This window comes from Mesoplodon bidens (assembly GCF_964165515.1).
Source record: "Mesoplodon bidens genome assembly, chromosome: 18".
Classification (NCBI taxonomy): Eukaryota; Metazoa; Chordata; class Mammalia; order Artiodactyla; family Ziphiidae; genus Mesoplodon; species Mesoplodon bidens.
In genome coordinates, this window is record NC_138175.1 from 54490541 (window position 1) to 54515950 (window position 25410).

General features: G+C 54.3%; 1 protein-coding gene across 1 annotated transcript; it reads left to right on the forward strand.

Annotated features, from left to right (window-relative positions):
- Positions 1-1785: 1785 nt before the first annotated feature.
- On the forward strand, positions 1786-24998 carry MYBPC2 (myosin binding protein C2). The gene is made up of 26 exons (XM_081215738.1): positions 1786-1864; positions 2014-2162; positions 2476-2593; positions 3640-3688; positions 3876-3935; positions 6096-6289; positions 6537-6669; positions 9000-9124; positions 9215-9320; positions 11072-11244; positions 12701-12866; positions 13957-14063; positions 14303-14332; positions 14528-14667; positions 15829-15988; positions 16080-16184; positions 16625-16813; positions 17265-17399; positions 18679-18846; positions 18989-19077; positions 19178-19373; positions 19647-19786; positions 20821-20980; positions 21371-21507; positions 23341-23527; positions 24875-24998. Exons 5-26 carry the CDS (start codon positions 3886-3888, stop codon positions 24883-24885), a joined length of 2901 nt encoding a protein of 966 aa, XP_081071864.1. The 5' UTR covers positions 1786-1864; positions 2014-2162; positions 2476-2593; positions 3640-3688; positions 3876-3885; the 3' UTR covers positions 24886-24998.
- Positions 24999-25410: the final 412 nt, after the last annotated feature.

A 25410-nucleotide genomic window follows, 5' to 3' on the forward strand; every position in this document is an offset into this window, starting at 1 on the left:
TTAAAGGGCTCCCCCGTGGGCCCACCTGTCCTCCCTAAGGCCCATCGGGACACAGCTGCGTTCAGAGGAGAGGGAGCAGGTCCGCCGACATGCCTGAGAAAAAAACAGGTGGATTTGGGGACTCCCTCCCTATGTGGAGACGCGATTCTGTTTTCTGAATGGGGATTGGGGGCTTCTCCCTCCGTAGGGCTGGGAGAATGGGGTGACTTCTCCGTGTGGGGAGGAGATCCCTTCCTTGTGTGGGATAGGAGGGTCCCATACTTGTGTTAGGTGGGAGGGGGTGTCCCCTTCCCTGTGGGGTGGTAGGGGTTCCTTTCTATGTAGGGAGTTGGGGGTTTATCTCTGGGTGCAGATGGAGATTCTCTGATTATGAATTTGTGTCCATTTTTCTCGTTGAGGATGGGAGTCCTGTGGTTGTAGAGTGCGGAGTCCTTGCAGGGCGTTTGGGGTCCTCTACATTTGGGGATGGGGTCTTCTGGGAAGGGACCAGGGTCACTTCTCTGAGGATTGGGGTCTTTCGCTGCAGGGGAATGAGGTCCTCGTGTGCCTAGATACTAGAGGTTCCTCTCTGTGTGGTGAGGAGAGACTTCTCTGTACAAGGTTGAGGGGACCTCATTTCAATGGGAATTGGGGCTTCCTCGTGTAGGAATTAGGGGACATTCTCCATATAGAGGCTGGAGAGCCTTTCTTTATGTGCAGTTTTGGGGCCCTTTGAATGGGACTGGAGGCATTTCTTTATATGGGGATGGGGCTTTCTCTCTATGAGGCAGTGAACAGAGGAGACACAAGCCCCCAGGGAGGACCCCTCCTCCCAGGGTGTCCAGTCCGCTGGCACCAGACCAACCAGGCTGAGGGATGGTGGTCCAGCCTCTCACTGCAGCTGGGGCCCCAGCGGGCCAGGCGCCAGCAGGCAGGGCAGGTGAAAGATGCTGTGGTCAGCGCGAGTATCCAGTTTCCAGCCCAGGGGAAGAGCTAATTATACCGCCAAGGCCTAAAAGGTCAGAGCCTGGTGGCCTGGGTGGATGGGGCATGACCTGCCCGGGGCAAGGAGAAACCGGATCTCACAGACTCTGGGATTAGAGATAAGTTTACACCTGGACTGCTGGACTCCAGATTCTGAAGGAGGAGGGGCCCAGGGACCTGCACTCCTGGGTTCTGGAAGAGGAGAACACTGAGCACGTGCTCAACTGTGAATATCTCCTGCCTCACAGCGGCCAAAAAGGCCCCCGAAGACAAAGATGCCACCAAACCGGCTCCCAAGGAAGCCCCGCCTCCAGAGGCTCTTGCAGAGCCCCCCAAAGGTGAGATGGTGTTCCAGAGGGCCAGGCAGAAGCTGGCACCTTATCCCCCGGCCTCCCCTCCCCACAGCTCCAGTGCTGACCGCCCTCCCCTGCTTACAGCCCTCCCTGGCTCCCCAGTGCCTCCAGGACAGAGCCTAGCCCCTCAGCCTGGCCTTCAAGCCCCCAGCAACTGGCTCATTCATCACCGAGTCCTGCCCAGCTATGAACGCCCCAGCCTATCCTCTTCTACCCCAAAGCCCCATTTAAGACCATCCGGTTCACAGATGGGGAAACTGAGGCCCAAAGGGGCGGGGAACCTGGTCACGCAGCTACCTGGATGATGCGTGATCTCTCCCAGGTCAGGAGAAGCCACTGGGCCCCAAGGTCTTTGACTGCTGAGCAGAGGGTCCCTTATTCACTCTCAACCCCGCCCCCAAAGTGGCCTGCCGTCCCCTCCCTGGCTGGCCTTAGACCCCCTAATCCTGTCTCCTGAGCAGAAGCCCCACCTGAGGACCAGTCTCCCACCATTGAGGAGCCCACCGGTGTTTTCCTGAAGAAGCCAGACTCTGTGTCGGTGGAGACTGGTGAGGGGTGCCTCGGGGAGGATCGGGTGGGGGCTGGGCTCCTGGGTCTGAGGGAGGCGGGGCTGGGGTCTCCTGGCTTCCCAGTCCTCTCCGTAGAGTCTTATGACTCCTGCCTGGCCGTTCCCTCCCACCCCTCCACCCCCACCCAGGAAAGAATGCTGTGATTTTGGCCAAGTTGAACGGGAAAGAGCTGCCGGGCAAACCAACCATCAAGTGGTTCAAGGGGAAGTGGCTGGAGCTGGACTGCAAGAGTGGGACCCGATTCTCCTCCAAGGAGTCCCACGACTCTGCCAGCAATGTGAGGACCCTGTGGGGACTCGAGGGCTTGTGGGCCAGGGCTGGAGATCGTGTGGAGCTCCTTGGTAGAGGTTGTGCCGGGCAGGAGGGAAGAATGTTTGGGCCAGGGCAGGGTGCACTTGGGCACGGCGTGTGCGTGCCCAGAGAGCTCTCGGGGTCAGGGACGCAGGCCCCCAGAGATCAAGATTGTCCAGGCATGGAAGAGACAGCTGGCCCTTCCTGGGGGCACTCAGAGTTGTGAGGTGGGCTCTGGGGGAGGTGGGGTGGCACTGGGGGTCAGTCATGTGCACCCATACCCCTGGCCTGGCCCCCAGATATACACCTTGGAGCTGCACATCGGGAAGGTGGTACTGGGTGACCGCGGGGATTACCGCCTCGAGGTCAAAGCCAAGGACATCTGCGACAGCTGTGCCTTCAAAATTGATGTGGAGGGTACGCTGGCTGGCGGGGGTGGGGGCCAGGGGTCTTGGGTCTGGTTGGGGGAATGGATCTGTCAGCCAGGTGTGGGGAGAGTATACTGATGTGGGGATAAGGCGGGCACAGGTTTTCGGAAGATGGAGCACAGAGGCAGGGGTCAGGTTGTTCAAAATAGGGGAGACAGGGCTTCCCTGGTGGCGCAGTGGTTGGGAGTCCGCCTGCCGATGCAGGGGACACGGGTTCGTGCCCCGGTCCGGGAGGATCCCACGTGTCGCGGAGCGGCTGGGCCCGTGAGCCGTGGCCGCTGAGCCTGCGCGTCCGGAGCCTGTGCTGTGCAACGGGAGAGGCCCCAACAGTGAGAGGCCCGTGTACCACAAAAAAAAAAAAAAAAAAAAAAAAAATAGGGGAGACAATCTACTGGCTTAGACGGTGAGGAGGTGTAGATTTGGGGGTGAAAAGGTTCAGGGTTTGGGGGTGTTCACGTGGAGCTTAGGAGGTGAGTTATGTAGATTCCAGGGTCACAGTGTACAAGCTTGAGAAAGTGGCAGTAAGGGCTCGGGAAGTGAGGGTTTCCAGGTTTTTTTTGGTTTTTGTTTTTTAAAGTAGAATTTCCATTTTATTGTGTACTGTTTATTTCAGGGGAGTCTAAGTGTGGACAGGTTTAGGGTGAGGGTATACAGGATTGACGGGAGGCTACACCGATTTGGGAGTATGTGTATGGAGCTCTGAGGGTGTACAGGTTTGGGGGCATCTGCAGCCCAGGATGTGTGGGGACTTAAACATGGAGGGCACAGGGAATGAGGTTGCCCAGCCCCGGGGAGAAGGGCCAGCCGGCCCAGGTGTGAGGGGGATATAGGCCGCTGAGAGAGGGTGGTGCAAGGCAGCCAGGGAAATGCGTCTACAAGCAGAGGGTGTCCAGGCCCAAGTGAGAGGGTGTGCTGGCCTGAGATGGAGGAAAAGGGGTCTGGGGGAGGTTGTGCAGGCCCGGGGTGGGCGCTCTTGGTCTTAGGTCAGGCCTTGCCTCCAAGCTCACCTTCCCTTCGCCCATTGCCTCTCCCCAGCGCCCAATCAGGACTCCGCTGGGCACAGTCTAGAAAGCTTCAAGCGTTCGTAAGTGACCCTGGACCCTGGGGAGGGGCAGGAGTACGTCCTGGTGCCAAGGACCATGGGAGGGTGTCCTTTGGGAGGGGCAGCTGTGGGAGAAGGGGAGGATCAGGGAGGGCAAGGAGTGGGGACCCAGGGTGAGTCTGAGGGTCAGGACCTCCATGGGGTTCACACTCCCTCTCAATGGCCACAGGGGTGAAAAGATGCCGGAAGGCAAAGGTGAGCTGGATTTCAGCAGCCTGTTGCAGAAGAGGTGAGTCCACCCCGCCTGGCACAGAAAGGGGAGATGGGGGCTCAAGGAGGAGAAAGATGGTGGGTGAGGTCCCCCTGCTCCCCGTTGCTTCCCCACTGCCATCCTGGGACTCTCCCTCCCCTCCATCTACCCATTCCTTGCCCACCCAGCCACCTGTCCATTCACCCATCCACCCAGTCACCCACACCCCTACCCACAGCCCCACCCAACCCACAATCTGCCCATCAATTCTCCTACCTACCCACCCTTTAACCCATCATCCTCACATCCACCTTCCTGTCCACTCGGGCTCCAGTTCACCTACTCATCCACCTGTTCACCCAACCAACCATCCATCCATCCACTTGTCCATTCACCCACCCACCAGGCAGTCCACTCATCCATCCATCCAACCAGCTACTATTTATCCATCTACTAATCAACCCACCCACTCATCAGTCTGCCCACTCATCTATTCAGGCAACCAGCTACCTATTTATCCATCTACGAATCTACCCATCCACCTACCTGCCCACCGCCCATCCATCTGCCCACATATCCATTCATCTACCCCCCTCTTCCCACTTGTCCATCCATGCATCAGCCATTACACTCAGCCACCCATTCATTAACCCATTCATTCATCCTTCACCCACCTACTGCATCATCCACTTCCCCATCTATTGAGGCACCCATCTATCCACCTTTCCACCAGCCATCTGTCTACCATGCATCCACCTTCCCACCTGTGTATCCATCTGCACCTGCATCTCTCTTTCAACTGAGTCCAACATCCCACCCATCTACTCATCCACCTACCCATCTAGCCAGGCATTCCTCTGTCAACTGTTCGTCTCTTCAACGGCACACCCATCCTCCCAGATAGCTCTCTGTTAGACTCATCTATATGAAATTGCTATTCTGTAGGTAAAAAATGATTGAATATTGGCAATTTCATATTACTCTACATGATGCTTGTCCAGTCACTCAGTTATTCATTATCTGCTGGTCCACGGATCCATCCTTCTACTCACTCAACTATCCCCATAACCAAATCCCCAACAACTCCATTTACTAATAGATTCATCTGTTTGTCTTTACCCAGCCAACCATCTTCCCAGGCATCTTCCATCAACATATTCACCCAACTGCTCACCCAACCATCTGCCACCAACTCATCAATCCACCCACTTACCCAGCCATCCTCCATCAACCCATCCACCTATCTTAATGCCACCCATCCCCTACCAACCTACCCATCCATTGACCCATTCATCCATCAACTTAGCCATCCATGGACCCCTCCACCCATTTACCAGTTCCCCACCTAATGCTCTGTACATCAATCCAGATATTCATATGTCCCCCAAATTCACCCACTCATCTATCCTTCTTTTGTTCCCTTCCCTTCCTTCCTTCTTTCCAGAGACTCACTCTCTCTCACTCATCAGACATCTTCTGAGGCCTCCCGTCTACTAGGCCCTGATCAGGGGACAGGGAGAAGTTTGACTGGTTCCCTGACACTGAGTCGCTCATTGCCTTGGGAAGATGGGTCTGATCCAGCAGACACAGACACAGACCAAGACTGTTTAGTGTGGTCAGAGAGAAGGTCCCACAAGGGCCTTGTGAGAGCTCAGAGTGAGGGCAACTGATACGCTGGCAGGACAGGGGGTGCCTCATGGAGGAGGGAACTTCGGTACTAGCATTTGTAGGATTGAAGAGCAGGTGGAGATAGGTCATCCAGGCAGGGAAAGATGCTGTGCAAAGGCTGGGATGCAGGAGCGAGCCCAGAGTGCTCAGGAAAAGGCAAGTAGTGTGGTTTGGATAGTTGTGGGGGTGCGATGGGACAGAGGTTGAGGTTGTGATTTCGAGGCTGAGTTGCTGGGGTTCCTCCTGAGGGCAGTGGGGAGCTATGGAGGAGTTCTGAGCAGGGAAGGGATGACATCTGATGTGGGGTTCAGAGATAGCCCTCTGGGGTCAAGTGGGGAACCGACTGGAGGGGAGGAGATGAGATGAGGTCAGGAGGCCAGGGAGGAGGCTGGGGCAATGGTCCAGGTGGGACAGGATAAGGAATAACAGACCCAGAGAGAGAAAGTGACACAGCAAGTGAGTGGAGAAGGCAGAGGGAGACCCTCACCTCCTCACTCCCTGGTGGCCCCGGCCTGTTCTCTCCACCTTCAGGCAGGGGGTTGAGGAGGAGAAGAAAAAGAAGAAAGATGACGATGATCTCGGCATCCCGCCTGAGATTTGGGAGCTCCTGAAAGGGGCAAAGAAGAGCGAGTATGAGAGGATTGCCTTCCAGTATGGCATCACTGACCTCCGGGGCATGCTGAAGCGGCTCAAGAAGACCAAGGTCGAGGTCAAGAAGAGTGCAGGTCAGTGCTGGCCTGAGGGGAGATGGGCCCTGCCCACAGGGACTCCAGCACCGTAGGTATCTGATGTTTGGACCCTGGACTTACCTTTTGGAGGTCCTAATGTGAGGAGTAGTAGAGATGCCAGTTCTCAGGGGCCTCCAAGTTCACAGGAGGCTCTCTGACCTTGGTGGTCTGGGGAGGGAGACTCGACAGCTCAGAACAGTGAGGACCTCTCAGCTCCATCCCTCTTGCATCCTTCAATCTCCAGCCTTCACGAAGAAGCTGGATCCAGCCTACCAAGTGGACAAAGGCAACAAGATCAAGTTGGTGGTAGAGATTAGCAACCCAGACCTTCCCCTCAAGTGGTTCAAGAACGGCGAGGAAATCAAACCAAGTAGCAAGTATATGAGGGGGCAGTCCCCAGGGTGGGGTTGTCCACGTCCCAGAGGGAGAGTCCAGACATAAGGCTGGCCACTCTTAACCCAGAAAGGGCACTCCCTCATCCATATGAAAAGTGCAGATACCTCGGTAGAAAAATAGACAAAGGCGGTGAAGAACAGGAATTCAGTTAGAAGAAACCCAAGTAGCTAATTCACTAAGTACATATTCAACCTTGCAAACACAACCACCACCACCAGTAATAATAACACAAGTCAAAACAACGGCCTTGGGACTTCCCTGGTGGCCCAGTGGTTAAGACTCTGCACTCCCAATGCAGGAGGCCCGAGTTTGATCCCCGGTCAGGGAACTAAGATCCCGCGTGCCACAACTAAAGATCCCACATGCTGCAACTAAAAATCCCGCATGCCACAGCTAAGACCCGGTGCAGCCAAATAAGTAAATAAAATAAATATTAACAAACAAACAAAAAAACCCACCAACGGTCTTTCTGCTCTCCAAATGGGCAAAAACTTTACAAAATGACAAAATCTGGACTCCCCTGTCAGTCCAGTGGTTAAGACGCAGCGCATCCACTGCAGGGGGTGCGGGTTCAATCCCTGGTTGGGGAACTGAGATCCCCGTATGCCTCATGCCGGGGTGCAGCCCCCCCCCAAAAAAAGGATAAAACCTAGTGCTGGAGAAGACATAGGGAAATAGGTCCACAGGTTATTGGTGGGAATGTAAATTGGCAAATCTCTAAAAGGGCAGTGTATTCAAAAGCCTTTATTTATTTATTTCTAAAATATTTCTTTATTTGGCTGTGCCACGTCTTAGTTGTGGCATGCGGGATCTAGTTCCCCAACCAGGGATCGAACCCAGGCCCCCTGCATTGGGAGAGCAGAGTCTTACCCGCTGGACCACCAGGAAAGTCCCCCCAAAACCTTTAGATTGTGCAAGTCTAGGTATTTATCGTAAGGGCATGATCATGGTTATGCATATTTAGCTGCAAGGATGTTGACTGGAGCATTTGCTGCTGTAGCAAAAAGTCAAATAACCAAAACATAAAATTCCATGTTAAGGTGCTGTGCAGTCACTAAAAAAGATATTCTAAAATTTATACTAACATGGGAAGCTGTTCAAGATTAGTGTTATATGCAGAAGCATAGTGCTCATCTCTGCTTCACAAAATGTTAATCTACATATAGATTAGATATTAAAAGATTGGAAAGAGAGAGGCCAAAATATTTGTAGCTGTTATCTCTTGGTGATACAATTATGGATGGGTTCTATTTTTTTTTTTTTTTTGCGGTACGCGGGCCTCTCACTGTTGTGGCCTCTCCCACTGTGGAGCACAGGCTCCGGACGTGCAGGCTCAGTGGCCATGGCTCACGGGCCCAGCCTCTCTGTGGCATGTCGGATCCTCCCAGACCGGGGCACGAACCCGTGTCCCTTGAATCGGCAGGCAAATTCTCAACCACCGCGCCACCAGGGAAGCCCGTTGGATGCTATTTTTATTACTTTCCCCTTGGCTGTGTTTTCTAAATTTCTCATCACGAACATTTTGGATAAGATAAAAATTATGTTAATTAAGATACAGGTTAGGCTTCCCTGGTGGCGCAGTGGTTGAGAGTCCGCCTGCCAATGCAGGGGACACGGGTTCGTGCCTCGGTCCTGGAAGATGCCACATGCCGTGGAGCGGCTGGGCCCGTGAGCCACGGCCGCTGAGCCTGCACGTCCGGAGCCTGTGCTCCGCAACGGGAGAGGCCACAGCAGTGAGAGGCCCGCGTACCGCAAAAAAAAAAAAAAAGATACAGGTTAAGTTGCTGTAACAAAGAGTCCCCAGAACATATTAATTTAGAGAGAAATATATTTCTGGGGGATTGAGCTAGACGCAGGTTCCATATTTTTTGGCTACATCATTTCTTGTGGTGTTGTCCTCATCTGCATGATTGAAGCGGGTCACGGGCACGTCTGTGTCTATCAGACAGGAAGCTGGAAGGAGAGAAGTCTAGAACAAGCACCGCACAATGAGAGATGACCCAGCAGTTATACCATCACATCCATTCACATTCCGGTTGGTCCAAGCTCAGTGGTGCGGCCCGCCCAGCCGCAAAGGAGGCTGGGAAATGTAGTTGTCTAGGTGGGTCGCTGTGTGTCACTGCCAAATGGAAGAAGACGGATATGGGTGGACGGTTAGTATTTCTGCTGTGGTTACGTAAATACTAGAACTTGGACCATCGATCTCCTCCCACACAATTTGGCTCTGAGAGGGAGTGGCTTGGCCTGAGGATAGATGGGTGGATGCAGAATCTCCTCCATGCCCTGGCTTGAGCTGAGACTTTTGCATCAGGCACGTGTTTGAGAATGTTGGTAAGAAGCGAATTCTCACCATCAACAAGTGTACACTGGCGGACGATGCTGCTTATGAGGTCGTCGTCAAAGATGAGAAGTGTTTCACTGAGGTCTTCGTCAGAGGTGAGGCCGGGATTTGGGCGTGAGCTTGGGGAGTGGGGCCCTGGAGGGGATCCTGAAACTACTGACCTCCTGTCGCCCCACGCCCCACAGAACCCCCAGTCTTGATTGTCACACCCCTCGAGGACCAGCAGGTGTTTGTGGGCGACCGGGTAGAAATGGCAGTGGAGGTGTCAGAAGAGGGTGCCCAAGTCATGTGGTAAGTGACTCTTGACCCCTGATCTCCATACAGATGCCCACAGCGTCTTTGGCTCAGCCTTGATCTTTAGGACCTCTCTCTTTTTTAAAAAAAATTTAATTTTATTAATTTATTTTTGGCTGCATTGGGTCTTCATTGCTGCATGCGGGCTTTCTTTAGTTGAGGCGAGCAGGGGCTACTCTTCCTTGCAGTGCGCAGACTTCTCACTGCCCTGGCTTCTCTTGTCATGGAGCACGGGCTCTAGGCCCACGGGCTTCAGTAGTTGTGGGGTACAGGCTCAGTAGTTGTAGTGCACAGGCTTAGTTGCTCCATGGCATGTGGGATCTTCCAGGACCAGGGCTCGAGCCCATGTCACCCGCATTGGCAGGTGGATTCTTAACCACTGAGCCACCAGGGAAGCCCCAGGACCTCTCTTGAAGATTTCAGACCTTTAACCGGTAGTTTCCAGGAGACCTCAGCCTTTCTCTATAAATCCTGATCTTCACCCATGACCTCTTTCTGAAACTTCTGACCTCTCCCCATCCCATCCTCTTCCAGGTCTTTTTCCTGATCCCTGCTATTTCTGATCCTTTAAGTTATTTATTCACCCATTCAACCAATTATCCATCCTTTGACTATTCATTCATGTATCCATCCATCCATCTCCCCAGTCCCCCATCCATCCATCCGTCATCTCCCCATCCATCCCATTGATTCATCCATCCATCCACCCCACCCGTCCACCCACTCACCCATCTACCCATCCATTCGTCCATTCTTACATCTATTCCCCCATCCAACAAGTATTTATTGAGCACCTGTTGTGTGGTGGCACTCTTCTATGTATTGGAGAGAAAATGGAGAGAATATATATTAACATGGCACCTGCCCATAAACTCCACAAGGAGTTTATGATCTGGCAAACTGCTGGGGTGGAGTGTGTGTGTGTGTGTGTGTGTGTGTGTGTGTGTGTGTGTGTGTGTGTTGGAGACAGAAACAGGCATTAGTAAAGTCATCACAAAAATAAATATCAAAGTTCTATTTTGACAAATATTGATATTGCAGAGGAGCAATAACTGATGCTATAACCACTTTTTTTTTTTTTTTTTGCCGTACGCGGGCCTCTCACTGTTGTGGCCTCTCCCGTTGCGGAGCACAGGCTCCGGACGCGCAGGCTCAGCGGCCATGGCTCACGGGCCCAGCCGCTCCGCGGCATGTGGGATCCTCCCGGACCGGGGCACGAACCCGTGTCCCCTGCATCGGCAGGCGGACTCTCAACCACTGCGCCACCAGGGAAGCCCTATAACCACTTTTTAATAGGAGAAAAGGACTCAGGAGGTCAGGGAAAGCTTCCTGGAGGAGGTGATGATTGAAATGAGGTTCGGATGATGAGGAGGTAGAAGTGAAGTGGGAGGACTGGCCCAAGCAGGGAAGCACCATTTACTGAGGCCACAATATTTGACATCTCTCTGTGACCCCGAACTTCCTCCATGTTCTGATCTCTCCCCCTGACCCTTTTTTGTGTCTCCTGACCTCCAACTGAGACCTGTGGCCTGTGACCTCTTCTTCCTCTTTTTCTCCCCAGCCCCCACCTGTGATCCATCCATTCTAGACACCTCTGTCAACCTTTGTCTTTCCTCCTTTTCGTGATCTCCCTTCTGACCCCTGATTCCTGCTCAGGACTGTCTGTCTGGCCCCTCACTCACCTCTGACATCCAGACTCCGGCCTAAGCGGGCCCCTCACTTCCCCGCTTCCTGTCCCCTTCACCCAGGATGAAAGATGGCGTGGAACTGACGCGGGAGGATTCCTTCAAGGCCATGTACCGCTTCAAGAAGGATGGGAAGCGTCACATCCTCATCTACTCAGAAGTGACCCTGCAGGATAGTGGTCACTACCAGGTCATGACCAACGGCGGCCAGTGTGAGGCGGAGCTCATCGTGGAAGGTAGGGGGCCTCCCGGTGGGGCAGGGAGCCGCATTGCGCATGCTTCAACACGCCACTCGAAGTTGCCCAAGCCCCACATCTTGGAGCTGTCCCTGACTCCTTCTTTGCCTCATACCCTACATTTGATTCACCAGCAAATCCCGGTGGCTCCACCTTCAAAGGATATCCTGAATCTCACCACTTCTCTCCACCTCCATTGCCCTCACCTGGCCCAGGTCTCCATCCCCCCCCTCATACCCTGGACTATTGCAATAGTCTCCTCACTGCTCTCTCTGTTTCTACATTTGTGCCTCAACCCCGACTCCAGCCAGGGTGATCCTTGTAAAGTGTCAGGTGGTGGAAACTGAACACATTCTGTGGTCTAGTGCAGAGGACTGAACCCATGTCAGTTTCCTGGTTTGGATAGTGGACTACAGTTACGAGAGATGTCACCACTGTGGGGAGCTGGATGAAGGGTACATGGGACTCTATGTGCTATTTTCCCCCCCTTTTTTTCTATGTGCTATTTTTACAAACTCCTGTGAGTCTGTAATATTTTCAATATAAAAAGTAAAAAAAAAAAAAAAAAAGCCCAAGTCATCGATAGGCCAGATAAATTATGGTAGTTCCCTCTGTAGCCATAACAAAGGACCATTTTTAGTTAGTGACTTGGAAGGGTTTCCAAGATATATTGTTAGGTGAAGAAGCAAATATGCCACTATTTGTATGGAGGGGAAAGAGAGGAAGCAAGGGAAAGAGGGAGGGAGGAAGGAAGGAAAGAAGAGGGAAGAAAGAAGGAAGAAAAAGAAAGAAGGGAATGAACTGTATGTACATCTTTGCTTTTCTGGCTATGAACTGGCTATAGTGTCTTTGGAGAAGGGATCGAGACCGATACTATTGGAAGTGGGTGGGTGAGAGATTTCCCGCTCTATATCTACATCCTCTTATCATTTTATTTTTAAGCCATACAAGTGCATTGTTTTATTTAAAAAAATTAAAATAAAAAAAATGTAAGTCAGATCGCAGCCATGTTCCCAACACCCTCCAGCAGTTTCCACCTCACTCAGAGTCAATGCAAAGTGCTCTCCATGGCCCATGGGATGTGTCCTGCCTATGCCATCTCCCACGTCTGTCTTGCTCACTCCGCACCAGCCTGCTGGCTGTTTCCCAAACCAACAAGCCTGCTTTCCTCTGCAGGGCCTTTGCACATGCTGTGCCCTCTACCTGGGAGCCTTCTGCGGCCTCCCTGCCATCCCTCAGGCCTCATCGTTCCCTCTAGTTATTGGTTTATGTGTTTCCCATTCACTGTCTGTCTCCCCACTAGACCGTGAGCTCACGAGGCCCACAGATTGTTTCTGGGTTGTTTCACGGCCAGAATCCCAGAACCTGGGACACTGCTTGGCCCATAATGGGTATTCACCAATCTTTGTGGACTGACCTCAGTTTGATGGCCCCATCTCCTTCCCTCCCCATCCAGAGAAACAGCTGGAGGTCCTGCAGGACATCGCAGATGTGACGGTGAAGGCCTCAGAACAGGCCATGTTCAAGTGTGAGGTGTCCGATGAGAAGGTCACGGGCAAGTGGTACAAGAATGGGGTCGAGGTGCGGCCCAGCAAGCGGATCACCATGTCCCACATCGGGAGGTACGGAGTGGACTGCGGACGTGGTCTGCAGACTTTGTGGTTTAAAAGAACAAGGGTTTAGGGAATTCCCTGGCGGTCCAGTGGTTAGGGCTCTGTTCCCACTGCCATGGCCTGGGTTTAATCCCCGGTCGGGGAACTAAGATCCCACAAACCATGCAGGACTGCAAAAAAACAAAACAAACAACAACAATAAAACACAAGGGTTTAATTTCATTGTGAGTCTCAGGGTTGGGTGGAGGCCGGCTGATCTCGGATGGCCATCTTCCTGGGCTCCCTCAGGCCCTCATCTGGGTCAACTGGGCTGCCTCCACTCTGGTCCGTGGGAGGTCTCATTCCCCAGGAGGCCGGTCCTGGCATATTCACGTGGCCGACACAGGTGTCCCGAGAGAGAGCAGAAGCGAATAGGGCCTCTGAGGGCTGGGCTGGGCGCTGTCCCAGTGTCACTTCCACTATATCCTATGGGGCAAAGGAGGTCACAGGCGGCAAGGTCTCCTTGCAAGGATCACGGCTACAGGATGGGAAACTTGTGACTATATTTGCAAACAGTCAATTTTGGCGGGGAGGCCATCTAGCTAGGGAAACGGGGCTGGAATTCAAAGCGTAGCACGTGGACACCTGAGATGGACACCTGAGATAAACCCCTGGTAATCCGCAGAATGCCGAGAACCACTGTGATGCCAGCAGAACATCATGGCTCTGTGGATTTCCTGATAATAGCTCTTGGCAGACATAGACTTTTTCTGGGTTCTGTGTAAGGCCCCTGCCTGCTGACGGTGGCAGTAATGCTGAGAACTAATCTTAATGCTCTACAGGGCACTTACCAGGTGCCAGGGAGTCTTCGAAATGCCTTACAACAACCCCCTTGTAGACTGTGAACATTACCTCTATTTTATAGACGAAGAAACGGAGGCACAGAGAGGTTAAGTGACTTGCCCAAGGTCACACAGCTAGTAAGGGGCAGAGCGAGATTTGGGTCCAGGCACTAGCACTGCATTGAGCACGGAGATCGCACTGAGGCGCGTGTTTCTCCGTGGTGGTCCCCAGGGCGACCTGGCCTGACCTTTGCCCTGCACCCCCCCACTCCCCTTAGGTTCCACAGGTTGATGATTGATGATGTCCACCCTGAGGATGAGGGAGACTACACATTTGTGCCCGACGGCTATGCCCTGTCCCTCTCGGCCAAACTCAACTTCCTGGGTGAGGATACCGCCCGGTTCTCCCCCTGGGTGCCATAGCATCCACCCTCCCAGACCCCAACCCCCTTCAGCATTAAGTCTCCCTAACTGTATGCTGGGGGAGACAGCAGCTGCTTGTGGGAGGAGGGACAGTCATGGGCCTGCATCCACCTCCCAACCCCCCAGGTCCCAGGGTGATGGGGTGTGAGGGGGGGGTGAGAGGCCCCATAGACCTAACCATCAGTCTTCTATGTCCTCCAGAAATCACGGTGGAGTACGTCCCCAAGCAAGGTAGGGACCAGAGGCTGCTGTGGTCCTTAGGCTGGGGGCCTGGACTCCTGGGTCTGAGGGCGGAGGGGCAGGGGACCTGGACCGCTGGTTCGCTGTGGCTGTTGGAACCCAGCTTCTCAGGAGATCCTCTGGAGGGGATTGGGAGGGCCCAGCTGCCCACTCCCAAGTTCCCCAGAATCTCTCCTCTGCCACCAGAGCCACCAAAGATCCACCTGGACTTCTCGGAGAAGACCTCAGAAAATTCAGTTGTGGTCGTGGCTGGAAACAAGCTGAGGCTGGACGTGTCCATCACAGGGGAGCCCCCTCCTGTCGTCACCTGGATGAAGGAGGATGAGGTATGTGGAGCTTCCCCTGTGCCCTGACTTCTCCCTCTCAGCTCTGCTGGGTGACTTTAGGCAAGCTGGTTTCCCTCTCTGAGGTTCAGTTTCATTGTCTGTGAAATGAGGAATTTGATTCCTTCTTCAGAGGGTTGTTTTGAAGACTGGAGATAATATTTGTTCACCACATGGTTCTGGCCTAGCACCTGATGAGTGCTCCACGGCTCCACCCATCCACCCATCCACCCATCCACCGCTCCACCCATCCACCCATTCACCCATCCACCCATCCATTAACCCATTAATCCATCAATCAATCAATCAATCCGGCCATCCATCAATTCATCCATCTAACCATCTTTCCACTCATCAGTTCATTGATTGATTAATGAATTCATCCAGTAATTAATCCATTTGTCCATTTATCCATGAATCAATCCACTTATCCGTCCATCCATCCAACAAATATTTTCATCTTGTATGTTCCAGGCCCTGAAACAGTTCAATTTTTCTTCTCTCCTCTGGGCTTCAGTTTCCTCTTCTGTAAAACGGATAGACTTGACTCAATCTTCATTCATTCCTTCCCTCAGCAACCTCAGCCCCTGAGGTTTCCTGTACGTCAGGCTCTTGCCTAGGCATTGAGGGTACAGCCATGAATCAGACGCGCCCCTGCCTTCCTGGAGCCTTCACTTTCGGAGAGAGGCAGACATGTGCCCAAACAGTCACAGTTCAGGGTGGTCAGGGCTGAGAGAAAGGGAGGTACCAGAAGCTATGAGGATTCTGTCGTAGCAGTCAAAGTGGGCTGTCACTTTCATCTGAGGGCATCCAGGAGTGCTTTCCAGAAGAGGCGACTTCTGGGCGGGTGCTAAAGGATGGGTAACGGTATAGCAGATAGAGAAGTGGGTCAGCGCATTGCATGCCCTGGGGATCAGCTATGCAAAATCTTGGGGATGAGACAGGCTGGTGTTTTCAGTGAAGGGTGGTTTGGAAGGCAAGGAGGCAGGGGCAGGGGGGTGATGAGGCTGGGGGCGGACCCAGCAGGTCCTCTTGTGCTGGGTCCACAGCCTGTGTATTGTGTGCTCACGGGGAGCCATTGGAGACTGTTGGGCCGGGGAGGGGTGGAGGCCGGTCTGGGTTTTGAGGGAGGTAGAAAAAGGCCATCTGGTGGGCTGTGTCCAGGAGTTCACAGGCACCGAGGGCAGGGTCCGCATCGAGAAGCAGGCCGACACCAGCAGGTTCGTGATTGAGAGCACGCAGCGAGCTGACCAGGGCCGCTACACCATCAAGGTCACCAACCCCGTCGGCGAGGACATGGCCACCATCATCTTGCGGGTTGTGGGTGAGCAGAGGGAAGCAAGGAGGCTGAGCCGGGGGGCGGGTTCCCCGAGGCCATGAGGTGTCCTCTGACCATCCTGTCTCCCCTTCCCCAGATGTCCCAGACCCCCCAGAGGCTGTGCGTGTCACATCGGTTGGAGAAGACTGGGCCACCCTAGTCTGGGAGCCACCCAAGTATGACGGGGGACAGCTGGTCACCGGTGAGCGCCCGTGTGCCACAGTGCCCATGACCTCCGACCTCCCCTGTCCCCTGACTTCTCCTTGACCTCCAAGAGTCCTCAGCATCCTCGGTGACCACCCTCAGAAACTCGGTTTTCCGTCGTCAATATCTCACACTCCCTTTTGCCCTCCCTCTCATTCTTGACTCCCCAGCAACCTGGGAATCCTCACTTTGGCTAACAGCCTAGGATTTTCTGGGACTCCTTCCGCCCTGATTCATGACCTGTGGCCCTTCTTGATCCCTGAACCCATGAAGGGTGACCTCTGACTGCTCTGTGACCCTGAGATCAACTCAAGATTCACGGCCTCAGACCTCTCTGAGTCATGTGACCTTTTGATGTGCCTTTGACTGCCCCGACTGGCCTGGGACCCCAGGCCTCCCCATGACTTCCCACTTCTCTCTGCTTGCGGGGGCCTCCAGGGTACCTCCTGGAGCGGAAGAAGAAGGGCTCTCAGCGCTGGATGAAGCTGAACTTCGAGGTCTTCCCGGGGACCACCTACGAGTGCACCAATATGATCGAGGGCATCCTCTACGAGATGCGGGTCTTTGCTGTCAACGCCATTGGGGTCTCCCAGCCCAGCGTCAACACCAAGCCCTTCATGCCGATTGGTGAGGCTTCTCTGCACCCTCACCGAGCCCCCGTCCACCTCTGACCCATGGCCTGCCCGTCCCGGATCTCTAACCCTACACCCTGGCCTTGACTCCCTTGACTCCACTGACTTCTGTGCCCTCTCATCCAACAACTCAAGACATTGACCCCCCAGCCCCACGCGTCCTCCTGACCTCTTCCTGACCCAGTACAACAGCCACCGACCCCTAGGATCCTAGACTCCGTGCTGTCCCCCGAATATGTCATTGACCTCTGACCTACCACATAGACACCCATCCCTGCCCTTGGAGACCTCGCGATTCCTTGAGATCTTGTTTTAATGACCCGTGGTGCCACATCCTTGCTTCCTGACCTTTGGCCCACCATACTGATCCCTTTCCTGACCAGTGACTCCAGCTCCGAGCCCTGAGCCCTCATTGCCCCACCTCCCCTTTGCCTGGATTCTTACAGCGCCCACAGGTGAACCCCAGCACCTGACAGTGGAGGATGTGACGGACACCACCACCACCCTCAAGTGGTGGCCCCCAGACAAGGTTGGGGCAGGTGGCATCGACGGGTACCTGGTTGAGTACCGCGTGGAGGGCTGTGAGTCACCCCGTGCGGCCCGGTGGGGGCAGTGGCACACACAGAGTCCCAGTGGGTGTCTGGTCCAGGGGACTGCAAGTAGGGCGGTGCAAGGACACAGCTCTGCCATAGCCAACGGCCCTTCTGGCTGTGCTTGCCTGAATCCCTGGGGGGGGATGGGTCAAGCCAGGCCCCCGATGACCAGCTTGTCCTCTCTCCCCGCCTCTCTCCCTCCCCTACACCCATCCTCCATACGGTGACACCTTTTTCATCCATTCATCCAAGTGTTTATCTACTACCTGTGTTGCCCCTCCTCTGTTCTATCTAGTTATCCATTCATCTCCCCATCCAACCACTCTTTCATCCATCCATCCATCCATGTATCCTTCCTTCCTTCCTTCCCTCCCTCCCTTCTTCCCAACCATCCGTTTGCCTATATGACCGTCCAACCGTCTAATTATGCATTGTTTCTCCATCTGCCTGTCCATCCACCTATCCGTATTTCCACACATCCCACTCTCAATCCTCCAAGGAACAAACATGTATTGAGCACTGACTCCATGCCAGGCCCAGTGCCCCGGCTCTGGGGATATCTCCAACATGGTCCTCTCACTGGGGAGACAGACAAGATCATTTTGACACTGTATCCCAGGCTTTAAGTCAGACAGATGTGGGTTCCAATCCTGTCCCTTCACCTTGTAACTGTGTGACCTTGGGCAAGCCTCTAAGCCTCAGTTTCCTCATCTAAAAATGGCGAAAACAGTCTCCATTTTGACGGGATACAGTGATGACAGAATTTGGGGATGCATGTAAATGATGGAAGGGTGGTCTCTGGTCAATTTCTTCCTTTTCTCTTCCCAGCGCTCTTTACCCAGTTCCTACCCTTGCCCACCCCTCCCCAATCTGTCTTTCAGAACCTATTATACTTTTGTTAGAGTTCACCCTGTTGATTGTTGGTCTGACTCACACTGGTTCACCAACCCATAGCAATAAAACCACGATGGAAAAGCACCCATTTTCAAGCAGGAAATCCGAGGAGCTGTCTGTAACTACCACCCCCAATCCCTTACCCTCTCTGAGCCTCAGTTTCCCCGTCTCTAAAATGGGGATAACAGAATGGAGGCAGGAGTTAATGAGCTAACATTAATTCGCTCCAACCTGGTCATAAGAAATGCTCAAGAAATGTCAGTTGCAGCTATTCACTGCGGTGGGGCCCTAGGCGCTGAAAGGACACAAACGGGGGGGGGGGCACCTAGGAAGGTCTTGAAGGAAGATCCCCAGCCTCGCTCCTCTCTCGTAGCTGACGAGTGGATCCCTGCTAACACGGAACTGGTGGAGCGCTGTGGCTTCACTGTCAAGGACCTCCCCACAGGAGCCAGAATCACCTTCCGCGTTGTTGGGGTCAACATCGCGGGGCGCAGCCAGCCGGCCACCCTGGCCCAGCCGGTCACCATCCGGGAGATTGTGGGTGAGGACTCCTGACCCCCGACTCTGCTCTCCTAAAGACCAAATTGGTGTCATCATTAGGGCCTCCCGCGACCACCTCACCGCCCCTGGTCTGTCTGTCCCTCCGCCCGGTGCTGAGCCACTCCCTGGGTTTGTGCACTCAGAGCAACCCAAGATCCGGCTGCCCCGCCACCTCCGCCAGACTTACATCTGCAAAGTGGGGGAGCAAGTTAACCTCGTCATTCCCTTCCAGGTGCGTCGAGCTGGGGTCGGGGGTGGGGCAGGGGTGAGGGGTCAGCTTCTGCGGGTGAGACCCGGGCTCACCTCGCCGCCCTCCCCGCCTTCCCGCACAGGGAAAGCCGAGGCCGAAGGTGGTGTGGACGAAGGGCGGGGCGCCCATAGACACCTCCCACGTGCACGTGCGCACCAGCGACTTAGACACAGTGTTCTTCGTGCGCCAGGCTGCCCGCTCAGACTCCGGGGAGTACGAGCTCAGCGTGCAGATCGAGAACATGAAGGACACGGCCACCATCGACATCCGGGTCGTGGGTGCGCTGCCCGCAGGCCGGGAGGGGATGGAGGCCGGCGGCGATGACGGGGGAGGGGAGGAGATGGGAGGGGATGAGGAGGACCCAGGACAGGGGAAGGTGGAGAGACTGGAACCGGGCAGGGTGTGAGGTGGCAGTGGGGCAGAAGGGGAGGGGACATGGGAAAACGCCCAAGAGAGGTCAGAGGGTGTGGGGATGGACAGGGGAGAGGGGGTGAGGCACTGGACGTTCAGGGACGCTTGGGGTGGCTTGTAACACGCCCCCCATCTTCCAGAAAAGGCAGGGCCACCGGAGAACGTGATGGTGAAGGAGGTGTGGGGCAGCAACGCGCTGGTGGAGTGGAAGCCCCCGAAGGATGACGGCAACAGTGAGATCACCGGGTACTTCGTCCAGAAGACCGACAAGAAAACCATGGTGAGAGGCTAGAGGGGCCCCGACGAGAAAACCATGGTGAGAGGCTAGAGGGGCCCGGGGGGAGGAAAGCTGGCCAGATTGTCAGAGCAGGTGTGTTGTTCCCATTTCCCAGCTGGGGAAACTGAGGCACCGGGAAATTTGGGAGAATGGGCCGGGACAGGGAGGAAAGCCTTTTGGCTGAGATTTGGTGCAAAACAGATTTTCTTTTTCTTTTTTTTGGCGGTGCTGGGCGGCTTGAGGGATCTCATTTCCCTGACCAGGGATTGAACCTGGTCCCAATAGTGAAAGCCTGGAATCCTAATCCTTAGGCCACCAGGGAACTCTTTAATAGGTTTTCTTTTTCTTTCTTTTTTATTGAGGTAAAATTCAGCCAGCCAAATTTAGCATTAACCATTTTCAAGTGGCATTTCACACCTTCACAATGTTGTGCAACCACCCCGTCTACTTAGTTCCAAGACATTTTCATCACCTCAAAAGGAAACCCCTTATCCATGAAGCAGCCACTGCCCTTTCCCTCCCACCCAGTCCCTGGCAACGCCCCATCTGCTTCCTGTCCCCGTGGATTGGCCCCTCCTGGAAATTTCTTATGGATACAGTCACACACTCTGTGGCCTTTTGTGTCTGGCTCCTTTCAGCACCATGTTTTCCAGGTTCATCCACATTGTAGCAGGTATCCGGCTTCAGTCCTTTTCATGGCTGAGTACTAGGCCCTGGTTTTTTGTTTGATTTTTGTTTTTGGCCGTGCAGTGTGGCTTGCAGGATCTTAGTTCCCCTACCAGGGATCAAACCTGTGCCCCCTGAAGTAGAAGTGTGGGGTCCTAACCACTGGACCACCAGGGAACTCCCCTACCAGTCCCTGGTTTGAATGGACCACGTTTTGCTTGTCCATTCATCTACTGATGGGCACCTGGGTTGTTCCCACCTCCGGCCATTGTGAACAGAGCTGCTGGGGGACGGTGGGTTTTATGAGCGAGGGGCCCGCTTGGGTCCGTGTCCCTGACTCTCCCGGCCCCTCCCCGTCCCCCATGCCGTAGGAGTGGTTCAACGTCTATGAACACAACCGGCAAACCTCCTGCACCGTGTCAGACCTCATCATGGGCAATGAATACTATTTCCGAGTTTACACCGAGAACATCTGTGGGCTCAGTGACTCGCCTGGCGTCTCCAAGAACACGGCCTGGATCCCCAAGACAGGTATGGCTACTGCCACCGTTCCGAGGGGGCCAGTCCCAGTTCCCCCTCTCTCTGTTTTTTTTTTTTTTTTTTAATTGAAGTATAGTTGATTTACAATGTTGTGTTAGTTTCAGGTGTACAGCAAAGTAATTCAGTTATACATATACATATTACTGAATTACTTTGAATTCAGATTCAAAAGAATCTGAATTACAGATTCTTTCCCCATATAGTTTATTGCAGAATATTGAGCAGAGTTCCCTGTGCTGTATAGTAGGTCCTTGTTGGTTATCCGTTTTATATATAGTCTCCCTCCCTGGACTCAAAGTTGATGGCACCTGGTGCTGGAGGAGAGGTGGTACGGGGACAGTCAGGATCAGTCCCCTTACAGGTGTATCACCCCTCCCCCAGGTATCACCTTCAAATTGCCTGAGTACAAGGAGCATGACTTCCGAACGCCTCCCAAGTTCCTGACGCCTCTACCTGACCGGGTGGTCGTGGCTGGTTACGCTACAGCTCTCAACTGCGCCGTCAGAGGCTACCCGAAGGTGGTGTGTGTGTGTGTGTGTGTGTGTGTGTGTGTGTGTGTGTGTGTGTGTGTGTGTGTGTGTGTGTGTGTGTGTGTGTGTGTGTGTGTGTGTGTGTGTGTGTGTGTGTGTGTGTGTGTGTGTGTGTGTGTGTGTGTGTGTGTGTGTGTGTGTGTGTGTGTAATGTGTAACCCTGTAGGGAAATCTTCACCAGGTGAAGCCCCATTGCCTGCCCGCCACACGGGCTCTTCCTCCCTGAGTTCTCTCTCTGCTCGTGGGATTTGCTCACATTTAACCCACTTCCTGTCTCTCTGCTCTAACAAGAGCCCAAGTCTCAGCTCACTACACTCTGACTTCCCTCAAAAACAGAAACCTTGGGCTTCCCTGGTGGCGCAGTGGTTGAGAGTCCGCCTGCCGATGCAGGGGACACGGGTTCGTGCCCCGGTCCAGGAAGATCCCACATGCCGTGGAGCGGCTGGGCCCGTGAGCCATGGCCACTGAGCCTGCACCTCCGGAGCCTGTGCTCCGCAACGGGAGAGGCCACAACAGTGAGAGGCCCGCGTACCGCAAAAAAACAAACAAAAAAACAAACAGAAACATTTGGGGCGGAGGGGGTCTAAACCTGCAGAGCTCCTTGGCGTCTTCCTGCCCTATCTGGTTTCCAGACTGCTGTCTGGGAATGCGGACACTTGCAACCTTGAACTCCAAGGACCCACCTAGACCAGCGGCTGGCAAACTACGGCCCTCGGGCCAAATCCGCCTGCCACTGGTTTCTCTAAGATATTTTGGTTTTTGGCTGTGTCACGTGGCTTGTGGGATCTTAGTTCCCCCACCAGGGATTGAACCCGGGCCCTGGCAGTGAAACTGCCGAGTCCTAACCACTGGACCACAAGGGGATAAATAATTTTTAAAACGTTTTTTTCTTTCTCTTTTTTGTTATTTTGCTTTCACGTTAATGGTTTGTGTGTGGTCCATGACCCAGAGACCACAGAGCCCAAAAAGCCTAAAATATTGACTGCCTGGCCCTTCTGACACATTTTGCCACTTTTTGGCGTCAGCTGCTGTAGGCATCCCGTGGATTCTTCCCTTCACCCCCGCCATCACCGCTGTCTGCTACTTTATTCACTAACTCCATCCATTCATTCATTCCGCTCATTTCCCTACCAATCCATTCATTTATTCAGTTCATTCATTCGCTTCATTTATTTACATCATTCATTCATTCATTCAACACATGTTTTCAGAGGCTTTCTATGTGCTGGTGATTTGAACAAGGAGTTCCCGTATGTTGCGGGAGACCGCCATTTATCCGAAGTCACACAAATGACTCTAAAATTATAAAGGGTGGCGAGTGTGCTAGGGAAATGCAGGCTGTTGTGAGAGTGTAAAGTGGGGCATTCCTGTTCCAGTCTAGGACCCAGGAAGTGACAGGGGAACTGAGACCTGAAAGATAGGCAGGCACTGGTTAGGTGAAAAGAGGAGGGAAGAGCAGTATTGGAAGAGGCAAGAGCCAGTGCCAAGGCCCTGAGGCGGGAGCCTGTCTGGTCTGTTTGAGGACAGTGAGGCAGCCCGTGTGGGCGGAGCAGATGGAAGGAAGGGGTGGCAAGTGAGGACAGGGGAGTAATGGGGCCAAATCATGCAGGGCCCTATGGGCCACCACAAGGAGTGGGCTCTTCCTGTTACTGAAGAGGAGACTGAGGGTCAGAGAGGAGAAGTGACTCATCCAAGGTCAGCCACTCAAAATTAGGAGGTGGCACAGCCAAAAGGAGAACCCAAATCTGCCTCCCAAGGCCCATTTTGCTATCTCCCAGGGTACCCTCTGTCACATGGCTTCCTCTCCACTCTCCTCAACAGCCCAAGGTGGTCTGGATGAAGAACAACATGGAAATCAGCGGAGATCCCAGGTTCCTGATGAACAACAACCAGGGGGTCCTGACGCTGAACATCCGCCGCCCGTCCTCCTTCGACTCGGGGACTTACTCGTGTCTGGCCGTCAACGAGCTGGGGGAGGCCCTGGCCGAGTGCAAGCTGGAAGTCCGAAGTGAGCATGGGGCGGCCCCCAGCGCTCCCCTGCCCGACCCTCATCCACTCCCTTTACCAAGCTAACGGGAGGCTGGTGCTGAGCAGGGCTGAGGCCAGAGCCTAGGCAGACCCCGGCCCTCTGCGAGTATGATTGGGAAGCCGATTCAGACCCCAGCAGGATGTTTCAGGGGGACACGTGGGGGAGGGAAGGCAGCACAGGGTATTGCAGGGGTTTGGGAGGGAGAGTGTCTAACCCGGCCTGGGCAGGAGTCTGAGGTTTTCCAAAGGAGCTGAAGGACAAATAAGAGGTGAATGAGGGCGAGAAGAACTTAGCAAATGATTGCTAAGGATTCCAGTGTGCCTGGGGAGGTGTGTGGCACAGCACTGAAACCAACGTGGGTAGTGGCAGAGGACGGGGGCTGTGGGAGCCCCCTCCAAAGCCTGTCCCTGTCCTGCTCCTGTCCCCACCTCTCTGCCCCACGGCCCCAGCCTCATCTGTCCTCCTTCCTGAATTCTGCCCCAGCCTCCTCTCGGGCCTCAGGGCCTCCAGTCTCTCTCTGGTTCCACCTCCTGGCCCTAGAGGGTGCCTGGCCCATGTCCACAGTTGACCTGCTCACAGCCCTCCCAGGGCTCCCCAGCAGCTCCGGAACCCTTCATCCTGGGGTCATGGTCCTGCCTCTGCCACCCCCAGCCCCTCTCCAGCCTCAAGCTCCCCCATTTTCCAGCCACACCGAGCAGTTGGCGGTTGGACAAACTGGTTGTGCCTTCTCCTGCTCCTGGGACTTTGCACATGCTTTTCCCTCTACCCAGAATGCTCTTCCTTGCATCCTCCGCCTTGGGCTTCAGTCCAACAAGCATCCACCAGCCAAGACCCGTGGGGAGGCTGCTAACCAAGTCCCTCAGAGGCGACTGACGTTCATAGGGGCTTCCAGAGTCCCTCCCTGGCTCTGATGACAGCCCAGTAGACAGAAGGGGCTGCAGACCCTTAGCAAAGCGTCCAGAGGGATCACTCCAAGCACCTCCTGCCTGTCATTCTGAAGCACTGATCTGCCAGGCCGACCTATTGATAATTCCTAGGGTTCTGCCGTCCCCCTTATCAACTACTGAATCCGCTCAGAAATATCCCTCCTTCAGGATTCCAGTGACGGCTGGTCTCCAGCAGCTGCTCCGTAATCAGAACGTCCCAGTTTGGGCTTCAGAACTACAGGACTCAGGGCTCTATGGAGTTGGGTTGACCAGGTGCCGAGCTAGGTGAAGGGAAAACCTGCCCCCCATGCTGGTCAAGCGAACCCAGTGGGCACGGGGGCAGGGGCGGGTGGTGGTGGGACAAGCTTTTTTACCACCCTTTTCTGTTTTCCCCCCACAGTGCCGCAGTGAAGCTCTCTCTTCCACCTGCCAAGATAATTGGCTGCTGAGTCCTAACCCAGACCTCCCCCAACACGTTTCCCTTTCCCGAGTTATCAATGAGAAGATCATAGTCTTGTCTTGGACTCCCATTATGTCTGTCCTTCTTGAGTCTGTAGCTCCGCCTTCCTCCTGCTGTAGGGCTTAGTCACTTGGGGCTGGGTGATGGGGACAGCCAGGTTGGAATGGCAACCACGATGGGGCAGCCCTGATGAAACAGACCACATCGAGGCCGCCATCTTGGAACAGCTACTTTAGCGAGGCTGCCGCGTTGCCATGGCAACTACAAAATCACGGGTGGACTTGACACCCTGTGGAGGCAGCCCTGTTAGACGAGCTACTGTGAGTGGGGAGGAGGTGGGCTGGCTGCAGGGGCCAGGTGCAGTGGGCAAAGAAGAACCAAAGGCCAGACTGGGGAGGGCTACTCTAGTGAGGTAGCCACGATGGAATGGTGAGCGCTGGGCCTCAGTAGTGGCCCAAGGAGCCAGACACCATGAA

Bases quoted from the DNA above. Each gene is read 5' to 3' on its own strand.
- MYBPC2 (XM_081215738.1), top strand. From the start codon at position 3,886: ATGCCGGAAGGCAAAGGTGAGCTGGATTTCAGCAGCCTGTTGCAGAAG. The intron at 14,333-14,527 runs GTAGGGACCAGA...CTCTGCCACCAG, and splicing joins GGAGTACGTCCCCAAGCAAG to AGCCACCAAAGATCCACCTG. The intron at 19,787-20,820 runs GTGAGAGGCTAG...CCCATGCCGTAG, and splicing joins AGACCGACAAGAAAACCATG to GAGTGGTTCAACGTCTATGA.